This window comes from Orussus abietinus, unplaced genomic scaffold (genome assembly GCF_000612105.2).
Source record: "Orussus abietinus isolate OABI.00-Male unplaced genomic scaffold, Oabi_2.0 scaffold555, whole genome shotgun sequence".
NCBI lineage: Eukaryota > Metazoa > Arthropoda > Insecta > Hymenoptera > Orussidae > Orussus > Orussus abietinus.
In genome coordinates this window covers 17162-29248 of record NW_019394709.1, presented here as the reverse complement: position 1 = coordinate 29248, position 12087 = coordinate 17162, and the positions used below count along the sequence as shown (strand labels likewise).

Below are 12087 nucleotides of genomic sequence, written 5' to 3'. Positions count from 1 at the left end.
ACTGAGGAAAGTCTAATTAAATTAACTATTTCATAAATAATTTTCATAGTTCAAAAAGGACTAGGATACTCTTATATAATTAACTCTTTTTCTCTGAACTAACAAAGAAACATTCCCAAGTGTCCGCCGCCGATCTTATTGATTTTCATATATGTTGAAGAACACAAAAATCTAAGAGGCGCGTGTTTTTTTAAATCTGCAATGGTCCACATTTAAGGGGTGAAATAACACCCCAAAGTTTGACGAAAATTCGATTTTTATATTAATTTTCGTAGAAACAGTGGAGGGATATCGACGAAACTTGACATAAACGTATTCTGTATAAGGACGGTGAAAACACGATATTGTTCAGTAATGCCACACCACCTCAAGAGGGTGACCCCTTCAAATTTTTTGTAATATCTATTAAACAAGCACTCCTATTTAAGTTCCACTTACGCCATGTGATTGCTCACGAAAAATGAGGAAATACGTGTTTTTTGCTTTTTGTCAATAAACATTTATACATCGTTTGAAAACAATGGATGTATGTGGTTTATGGATATACCCCGACTATATTTAATGGCTTATATCGTGACCAATTCATTGTACATAAATCGTGTGACCGTGCTAATTCATCAAAATGTCGTTGGTTTTCATAACATGCAATTATTTATGAATAAATTTAAAAAATAGTTTATGAGACTGAAATTGTTTCGCAACAGATGCGATGATTATATAAGAAATCTAGGAACGGTTACTATATTTTTTACCTTTTGGAAGGAGCAAAATAAACTATTTTACATTTACTATTCTTTCCTAGGAAGAATAATAAAACTGTTTACAATGTATATGTTAATATTTCACTTTATTATTGGTAACGTACCTGATATATTATCGTATATTTTACATGCCCAGGTAGTATTATCAACTGTTTTGAATAGTTCTGTTGGTCATTAATAATANGAACGAAATGTGAACTAATATTTATTTTATTGTAACAAAGAACGCACTGACAATATACTGAGTTTCTTTAGAATATAAATAATAGATACACTTTTTACAGTAATTGTTTATTGTTAAAGTTCATTACACGTTATTATTATAGCAGCTATTAACGCTATTATAGGTTATTTCAAACTATAATGATTTAAACATTTGAAATAAACAAAAGATGGTAAATTGACTAGAAGGTACAAAATGAAAATCATAGATGTCGCCAGGATACTACAGGGTGTGGGGATTGTCAAATATATTTTACCACTTTATTTATAGTTATTGCTTTATTATCACAGAAAAAGGAGCGGGTTTCCACGTACGCTTTAGAATTGATCACCAAGTCTTATCCCCAATTTTCAACCGTTTTTAAAACATTTTACGACGTAGTCGTCTTTTGGTTCGAGGTAAGTACAGTAATGTGCACGCGGGGTAACGCAGTTTGCCCCGTCCTGAACGCATCGCGCTTGTCGCGCGCTACGCCCCTGGTGGTCGTTGGCCGGACTTCGTCCCGGGCCCGCCACAAGGGTTCTGAAGAAATAATATAGATGTCATTGGTTAATGAGTAACGCGCAAGCGCAAAATTAGTTCTTCACTTCCGTCTACTAGGTCAGATAGCGTTGCAAACACCATCTAATTTCTCCGATTACAATATCACCCCCCTGGTCTCAGCGTCAGTTAGGGATGGCGTAGAGTCTTATATGCAAACGAGCGATCTGCATCATTTGCTAGAAAGCTTTGCCATCTATCGGGACTTTCGAAACTAACTTGAACAAAGTTTTTAGTAACGTTCGGTACAAATTAAAACTTGATTTAACTAAACTGCAATGGTAAACGCTTATACCAGTAATATCGTTTCATCTACTAAAAGTAGAGGAAATAGCAACATTTTGCAAAGAGAGTTGACAATATTTAAAAGGTAACCAAACTATTCCAAAATGGTAAAAATCTATATTATTGTATAAATGTTATTACCGTCACTATAATCTTCGTACAAAAGCCAGCAGGATGCTCAACTATTAAAAAATAGTTGCAGTAGATCAAATGATAAATTGCGTTCCTTTCACAAAAATGGCTTTAACAATGCGAAATTGTTCAGTTGACAGCTCTTATTCTCTCAGTGGACTTTAAAAATTCATTTAATCGGATCCGCAGACGAGGTAAATTTAAAATTGTTCATTTTTTACAGATGCATCAATTGGAATTCGTGAAAAAAACTGTATGGTTAGTGAGCCTTTTGACGACCTTGACTTTTGTCATCGCTGCAGAAACTGGTAAGCAACTTATTACTTTTTTTTAAATAAAAAGTATAAAACCATTTGACACTTTATGAAGTTTTATGTATAATTCTTGAGGTGCAATTATTATTTCTTTTAACCAAGTGAATTTAGCATTCTAAAATATATTGTCACAGTGTAAACATTTTGAATCCACATTTTTGTTAATCAATTTCTTATTCATTAATTTTATAAGATCGCCTACTGCAATTCAAAAGAAATATTTAATTTAACGCAATTTTTTTCTCAGTGTACAAGTTCAAAAGCGCATGGTGAAAAGTCGTTAACTTCACTTACAATTAGTTAAAATCAATTATTTAAAACGTTGACAGTTAATCTAGAAAATGTTCAAAGCATATGATTAAAAGTTGTCAACTTCACTTAGTTAAAATCAATCGTTTAAAACATTGACAGTTAACCTAGAAAATTTTAACGACATTAGTCAGTTGCGTTTAACCGAGGAACTCCATTTTTTTTTGCCAAAAAACTACTCGGTTCAATTTTGCAATATTAAACTCGGTTGCGACAACCCATTAATGTGTTATTCTTAAGGTGAAGTGAAACACCCTTCAAATCAGTCGATTCGAATGCAACACTTTTTTTTAAGGGTATTAGACCAAACTATCCGAAACTTTGACACGTCACTCCTGATCATCTAAGAATTGTTCTGACACATTCAAAATTTGGATTTTTCAACAAAATTTTTTAACTCAGTCCAGACCAGAACCAAAATGGCGTCGAGCTCTCATATTTCGATCAATATACAATTATCGAAGGCTCCGATATGAGAATCGAAAAGGTTAGGATAATTTTACGACAATTTAGAACACTCTGGTAATCGATAAACTCGCATTTGAACAGGATAAGGGCAAAAAAGTGTTGTATGTGCTTCTATGCTAAAACGATGGGAATACGGGGTCTCGGAGTGAAAATTTAATTGACCTGGAAATCACAGATGGCGCAGGGTGTCCCTCTGCAGTCAATTGGGGCCCCAGAAAGCTTGAATCCAGAGGATTTCTGGAGTTTTACTTCGATTTCTTGATGTTTATTGTACGAAAACGACAGGTGGAGTATGCTATTTGGTACAATATTCAATGTAATTCGACACAGCTGTCAATATAAAAACGAACGTCGGCAACGTAGGCATTTAGAAAAATCTTCTTTATCGACGTTGATCGAGTTCCTCGACGTGTTTCACTTCACCTTAACCTTTTCATTTTAAGGGGATGTGAAAGTGGCATCCGAAAGCTCAATCGTTCATAAAACTTTTCTACGAACTGGGTGTCTCAAATCGTTTCATACTTTAAAACGTGAATATGGAGACTCTAAGGTAGGTCCTGAAACTCGTGAAATTTCATTTATTATAAACAATTTTTAAAATACCTATAAACAAATTTGAAAAGAATTGAAATTTCATGAGTTTCAGGACCTTCCTTATAGTCTCCCTATTCACGTTGTAAAGTTTCAGACTATCCGGTAAATTGAGTTGGGAGAAAAGTTTTATAAACAAAACCTCTTCGACGCTACTTTCACATAACCTTAATCGTTCGAACTTGGCATCAAATAGCAACAGTCATTTGATTGCTTTTAACTATTACTTGGTAATTTTTAATTATTACTTCACCGAGCTATTTTCGAGCTCGGGTAAAGATATGTTTTCTCAGTGTATTTGTTTATGAGAACGTAAGGTGATATGAAAGGGTGATTATATGTATATGAAACGTAAAAATATTTATGAAACTTTTCTCCAAACTGGGTGTAGCGAATCATTCGAAAATTCAGCGTGTGATTTCGGAGGCTCTAAGGAAGAACGTAGTACTCATGAAATTTCATTTTTAATAAAAAATTGTTTACTTGTTCCAGACTGGAACGCTGAATACATATTCTTTTTAAAAATGAAATTTCATGAGCACCACGTTCTTCCTTAGGGCCTTCATAATCACGTGCTGAAATTTCAAATGATTCGGTGCACCCACCCTAGTAGCACAAATTATTTACCTTACATTATCTATATATTTAACGAATATCGTACATTTTGTAAATATTTAGCAGATATTTTAAATATTTGAAAAACATCTTTTTTAGAATTTTATTTATGTAACATTTGTATAATAGCTCCATGCGTTTTCGTCATATCTTTCTTGTAAATGTACAAAACATTTCGTTTCATTTCAATGTAAGTATTGTTTAAATATTATCCGCCGAATAAATTATCAATGTTTTAAAGGTATTTAAAAACAAAATCACACGTTTTGTTACCATAGTGTTCGATGATAGTGTTCGATAATAATCGGAAAGTAAAGAATATATTTTTATTACATATTTATAAATTGAAAAATACGATTTTGTTATGTTTATAAATTCTTCCAACTAAATGTCATTGAGATTTTCGACGAATATTTTAGATATCTTCGAATGAAATCTACGAGACTTCTTAAAAAATCTGTCGCTTGAGATATTCAGCAAAGGTTATTAACAAATTTTTGGAAATTATTCTGTGCTATTAGGGCAGTTTGGAGAGAAGCTTTATAAATATTTTTACGTTTCATATATACAGAGTGCCCCATAATGGATAGTAAATCTTTCAAGGGGTGAAATTAAGAATAGAAGTTCCCTTTCCATTTTTTGCTCAAAACATTTTTCATCGAGTTATTAATAATTAATGTCGACCAACAAGGCGATGTGCGGCCGAAGTCCGCCGGGGCGCAGCGCGCCGTAGGGCCCTTTGCCCACGTGTTCGAGCCGAATGAACAAGGGCTCAATCGAGAACGAATTTCTTTATCTCAGATATCAATTATCATGTCACGTGTGGTTTTCAAGCCAATACGTAAATTTCAATCATTTGTTGCAAATACGGACTAATCCATAATTTAATAAATATAACGCTAGAATTATTTGGAATGCTCTCTGCAACGATCTGGGCGTTCTACTTCTTCCGTATTTCAAGTTCTGTTTATTCTTTCTCGTGTCTCTCATGTCATATAGCACCATTGATTCAGTCACGTATTATGCTCATAATTTAAGTGGATGTCTAAACAGAAACTCTAGCGCTTCGCTCTCTTATCTACTACCGCGGTCCTTTAGCCCATGATTCGTTTACTTCTAGTCCTATAGCCCATTTTTGTTATTCCCCACCTAAGCCTTCTTAAACAACATTAACTTTTCCCCTTCTCAGTCCTCATGAACCAATCACTTTCGATTATCGATCCCACTTTAATTTCTCTACGCCTATCAGTAAACGCTTTGTAAAACACTCCGCCCTAGAGGACAGCATCCGAAAGCGCTCTGGACCAAAGTTCCTCTGGGCATCTAGAGAAGCAAATCTTCCACCGCGAGCGACGTACATCTCCTGCTCTTAGAGACAATCAAGTCTCACCGCGACTCCAAATAGTCACCCGCGAACTTGTACCGTGCGACCGCCGCCGTTCATAGTGTTATATTTTACAATTGTTATCGGACTTACTCGTTATTGTTAATAAACTGTTTCTGTTACGAATTCAAGTCATGTGCCCGAACTCATAAAACCGACCTGACTCGAGATTTCGTCGAGAATTAACTAGTCTTCAAATTTGGCTCTCACATCCAGTGCAACCCGCGTTAAGACTTTTCTTCGAACATCCGCAACATCATTTTCTGGTCCTTCGACCCGGATCGTGGAGCGGAACGTAACAAAAACACTAACACCATGCCTGACGATCCTCGAAAGAAATGTCATTTTAATATGTCAAATTATTTAATAACTGAATGTAGAAATATTATTATTATGGAACACCCTGTATAGAATGACCCGTTCATATCACCTTAAATTTGTACGTTAACAGTGGAATAACCATTTCAGGATCCGAGAGTGATCTTTCCGAGATTTCGAGTTCATTCGAATGCATCCAGGAAGGATATCATCCGGACCCTAACTCCTGCAGAACTTACTACAAGTGCATAAATTGGAATAATGGAGGTCCATTCATGAAATTCCAGTTTGAATGCGTATCTGGAAGAGTCTTTTCAAAAGCCAGATCTATCTGCGTTAGTCCCTTTGAGGTTGAAAATCCAAAGTGCAGTAACGCTGAAAGCGAAATCGACCATAAGACGAGACAAAACGAGGATCTTTTCCAGCAATTTCCTCAGAGAAACGGCCAAGTCTCTGTTCCGGATGTCGAGGAAATCTCTATCCAACAATACGACCAGCAAGAGTTTCCGGACAATGTTAAAAACCAAGAACTAAGAACCGCCGTTAGGGATGGTGATGACGACCACGAAACTCCGGCTAAATGCTCTAAAGAAGGTTTTCTCCGGGACGAAAAGGACTGTCGAAAATTCTACAGATGTGTAACCAGCAATATTGTTGGCGGTTTGAGATTATTGAGATTTTCTTGCGGCCCAGGAACTGTCTGGGACCCAGAAATCGAAGGATGTAACCATCCCTGGGCTGTGCCGCGGGATTACTGCATGAAAGATGGATTCGTTGATGACTTGACTAACAATGTTGAAGAGAATGTCAACAATAATCCTGAGAAAAGTGAAGAAGACGCTGAAGATTATGATAAACATTGGGATGATGACGGAGTTCTGGATTTTGTAAAAAACCCAGCAGATAAATGGTACAATCCGGATTTCTGGAACGCAAGTGATTACAATGGTAACGAGGACAACAATGTGGAAGAGACTAGAAATGGCAGGGATAATTTGGATGTGAATTCAGATAAAATGGGAGTCGGTGATGTTTCCGAAGACTTGAAGGACTCTGAGAAAGAAATTTATGGAGCTGATGCGGAGAAACTTGCAACATCTTTTAGCACTTATCCCGCGAAAGAGTCAATTGCATCAGCAATGGGCTCAGAGACTTATCTCCCTCCTTCTTCAAGAACTGCGGCAGATTGGAAAGCTCCTGGAAGTGTTATAAAGCTTTATGTTCCTCCTAGTAACTCGATTACGAAGATAACCAGCGAAGCAACAACGTATTTATCGACGCAACAGGATTTGATGACTCCTGGAAGTGTTACAAAATTTCAGCTTTCTCCCAGGAATTTACCCACAGAAATGCCGAATAAATCAGCTTCGATTTCAGGAAAATATCTTCCTCCAGATTCAATGAGTGAAACAAATTCAATTGTTCCTACGAATGTTACGAAATTATACTCTCCATCCAGTGAGCCAACAAAAGCATCAAATGAACCGATACTCAATTCAGGAAAATATCTTCCTCCGGGCTCAACAACGCTATCAGGTTTAACTACTCCCGAAGACATCAAAAAATTATATTCAGCTCCCACCATTTTGCCTACAAACACATCAAATAAGCCAGCAACATATCTTCCACCATATTCGGTGGCACACGAAGGTTCATCAACTCCTGGAAATATCGTAAAAGGAAATACATCCATTAGTAACTCTTCAGGAAACGTGGTGAATGAATCGCCAATAAGTTCGTTTACATATCTGCCACCTACTCACGTAATAAATCTTAAGAAACCAGCAACAACACAACCGCCATCAACGTTTCGTGAATCAACGCTTTCAATGCAAACTGCAAATGATTCCAAACTGAATGACTCAACAACGTTTCAGAAAACGTTAAACATTTCAGGATACCCATTTTCGGCAACGTATTTACCTCCAGAAGGAAAATCTTTATACCTAGAAAATCCGGGACTTTTGTCCAAAGCTGACAATTCTCAGTCGGAAACGAATCTGCAACAATCTGAAACAGTCGGATGCACTTCGGAAGGATTTCATCCAAACCCGGAAGACTGTCGAAAATTTTATCGCTGCGTGAAGGAGAATTCAGGATTTCGAAAAGTCGAGTTTAGTTGTGGTCCCGGAACCGCTTGGGACCAGAATTTACAGACCTGCGATTATATCAAACAAGTGTCCTCTTGCAAACAAGGAAATAATGACAGCGAAGTGAACATTCCACAGGAAGGAACACCGTCTTCAACAGTTGCTGAAGATTCATCTCCAACAACAGTAGCCGATGATTCACCAACAACGATTGCCGATAATTCATCCTCAACGTTAAACGATACCATGATAAGTTCGCCTACATCCTTGGAAAACGTGAATACCTCAGAGAACGAAGAGATGTCTGAAGTTACAGAGTCAGATATTTCATCATCATCAGCGAGTTCTGACAATGGTAGCTCCGAAAGTTCATCGTCGTCAACAAGTTCTGACGATGGTAGCTCCGAAAGTTCATCATCAAGTTCTGACGATGGTAGCTCTGAAAGTTCATCTTCGTCTGGCAGTCTAGATCCCAGTCCCAGTTACGATGTGTCCAGCTCCGAAAGCTCATCATCGTCTGAAGGGGCTAAAGAATGCGTGACAACAAAACCGAAGAAAGGAATCATTTGCAATCGTCCGGGTTTTTATCCACATCCAACACGGTGTGATAAGTTCTACCGCTGCGTTGATAACGGAAAAGGATTCAACGTTTACCACTTCAATTGTCCTCCAGGAACTATCTTCGATCCCAGTATCGATGTTTGCAACTATCCCGAATCGGTGTATCCGGAAAGAGAGTGTTCCGAAATGAATGAGTCTACTGCTGCAACTGCTGGAGACAACGAACCTGGAACTGACAGTTCTGGGACAACAAGTAGAGAAGATATCGTAGAAACAACGACAACCGGGGATGAAGGTGACGAACCAATCACTGATGCAGAAAATATCGACACAACAACACTAGGAGAAGGGGAAAGTGTAACACCTACAATAGGCGGAGACACAAATATCGAAACAACAACAAATGGAGATGAAAATACTGAAGCAACAACAAACGGGGCAGAAACCGAGACAGCGAGCACGGAGAAAGATAGCCAGATGGAACAAACGACGGTGACGACGACAAATATGAAAGACAGCACAACAAGGCATCCACAAGAAACTGAAGGAACAACGATAGAATACGAAGAGATCATCCAGTCGACGACAAGCGAAGGCGAAATGATACAGACAACGACTGTTGTAGAAGGAGCAACAGAAACAACTGAAGCAACGACATCATATGGGGAATCAATTACAGAAACAACAACAAGCACCGATGAGACAACGGAATCGGTAGCGAATACTGAAGAGGCAGTAGGAACTACAACAAGCAAAGAAGGAACGACCACAGAAGCGTCTTTCGAAACAACGGATCAAGTTCCATCAACAACGCCTCAAGTTCCATCCACAATGGAGCCCCAGGCCACTGATCCCTGTCCTACGTCGAATTTAACACAGGAACAGATGTTATTGGTATGTCCTACGGGTTTCCGGCGACATCCGAAACATTGCAACCTATTCTACCAATGTACTTCTCCGAGTCCGACGGATATCAAAGTCGTTGTGTTGAGTTGTCCCGGGGACACGATTTATGACGAGCAGAAGGTGCAATGTCTTCCGGAGAATGAGGCAAGTCAGAAGTGCGAGGGCAAGAAACCTGGAGCGAGGTTTTACAGAAAAGTCCCTGCCGACTTTCTAGCGCAAGTAAGTTTTTTAAGTGATACTTCTATTGGTAATGTGTATAAAATCGCATACTATGAAAGGGGCCCGCTCCAGGAAGTCGGACATTTCTTTTCTAGTTTTTTATTTACACTTATCTTTGGGTCTTGGTATTAAGGTGAAGTGAAACCCCCCTCAAATCAGTCAATTCGAATAAGAGACTTTTTTTTAAAGGTATTGTATAGAACTTTCTGAAACTTTGACACATGACTCGTGAGCACTTAGGTATTCTCCCGACACTTTAAACATTCGGATTTTTGAAAAAAAAAGTTATTTTAAATTAGCCCAGAGCAGAACCAAAGTGGCGTCAAGCTCGCACATTTCGATCAATATCCAATTATTAAAGGCTCTAATATGAGAAACGAAAGTGTCAGGACAATTGTATGACAACTGACAATACTCTGATAATCGAGAAACTCGCATTTGAACGGGATAAAGGCAAAAAAAGTGTCTTATGTGCTTCTATGCTAAAACGATGATATGTGAGGTCACGGAGTGAAAATTTAGTTGACACGAAAATCACAGATGGCGGACAGTGTCTCTCTGCAGTCAATTAGGGCCTCGGAAACCATGAATCCAGGGGATTTCTGAGTTTTACGTCGATTTGTTTATAATTATTATACGAAAACGACAGGTGGAGTATACCAGTCAGTGCAATACCCAATATAATTCGACACGGCTGTTCATATAAATACGAATGTCGGCAAAGTAGGTATTTAGAAGACTATTTTTTACCTACGTCGATCAAATTTTTCGACGTGTTTCACTTCACATTAAGGTGATATGAAAGGCGTTGAGAAATTTAATCTATGGTTATAAACTAAAATTGATCAATACCATTTTTGGTGGTAACGCCATTTTAAATACTCAAATGGCAACATAAGCTGTCATGTCACGTTACCGACATTTATATTTATGTTTAAGGCAGTTACACTCTACGTTGAGAATTATACGAAATCAAACGTTCCATATGTCATTTCGGTAACGTGATGATGAAGAGTTCGACGTAAAACTGTGGAAATCTCGTGAATTCATAATTATTGGTACTGTTATGAACCAACGGGCGCCATCTGTGACGTTTAGCTGCAACTAAATTTTTGCCCTAAAAACATGTGTTACCCACGGGATAATCATTGGTAAAAGTATTTTCCATATATCCTCATCTGACTTTGTAATATTCCATTTCCATGATATCATAAATTGTTTGAGCAGGGTCCTAAAATTCATTTTAGATTCTAAACCTTCAAGAAGCGTAGAACATCGAAAACGTGCACGGACCACGTCATGTTGATTATAGTCCATGCAAATAAAAATTTTGTTACATAAAAAAAGAAATTCTATGTCTTTCGGGACCTACTACAGGACTTCCACATTCATGTGGTAAAATTTGAAACAAATCGATACACCCAATTCAGAGAATACTTTCACGAACGATTGGACCTTCCAGTATATATATACCGACTCTTTCATATCACCTTAAATTGGGCTGTTTTTAGGATTTTCTATTTAAGAAAATTGTAAGCCAATTCTTTTCAAACTTGCAGGGTTGATTGATATTACATTAGTATATTTGTGTTTTTCATAGACCAAAAAAATGTATTTATCGACTTATAAGAAGAAGACTAAATGGTCGTACCAACGTATTGCGTACGATAACTGCTCTCAATTTTGTTTTAAATAGAAAATGAAAATATATGTTGTAAAGGATACTCAATATAACATGCTATAGCTATAGAAATATAAACGTCGGTAACGTGGTGCGCTGTTTTAGATGGTATCTCGATTAGAATTTGTTTTTACCGATAACGATTAAGTTTCTTGCTGCCTTTTGCATCATCTTAAAACAAAATTTCAATTTCATTCCTATAAATCCCTAGAGTAGAAAATAATTAGTTCTGTTTAAAGCTTGTTTTATTGTATACGTTACAGGTAACGGTAACAACTGAGATTCTTTGTCCCGGAGAAGGTCGCTACAAACACGAAGATGAAGACTGCAGCAAAACGTATTTCAAGTGCACAAACAATACCAGAAGGGCTCTCGAAGGATACATTTACAGATGTCCAACAGACTTCGTCTTTTCGTCAGTCTCTCGGAAGTGCGAATATTCTGCACACCTTCCGAAGTGCTTAAATTTGGGGCGCAAAAGTAGTACTCATCTTTGGCAAAGGTTTTCCAGTTTACCCACTGAGCAGTTTTGATCCTACAATAATTGTGTACAGTTATATTGGAGTTGAGCGGATAGATGTTTCACGCCATTGTCGAAAGGGAGGCACGGCTCACTAGCGCCGTGGAACTGTTTCCAAGGGGACGAAATGTTCTCTATTGGTAATGAAAAACGCGATTGCAAATTTGAAG

General features: G+C 37.6%; 1 protein-coding gene across 1 annotated transcript; it reads left to right on the top strand.

Moving 5' to 3' along the window:
- Positions 1-1192: 1192 nt before the first annotated feature.
- LOC105697195 (serine-rich adhesin for platelets) lies at positions 1193-11861 on the top strand (the record flags this gene model as incomplete). Its single annotated transcript, XM_023433032.1, has 5 exons — positions 1193-1213; positions 1275-1382; positions 2165-2249; positions 6091-9716; positions 11661-11861. Coding segments are annotated over exons 1-5 (4041 nt in total), but the record flags the coding sequence as incomplete, so codon positions are not given.
- Between the last annotated feature and the right edge of the window lie 226 nt (positions 11862-12087).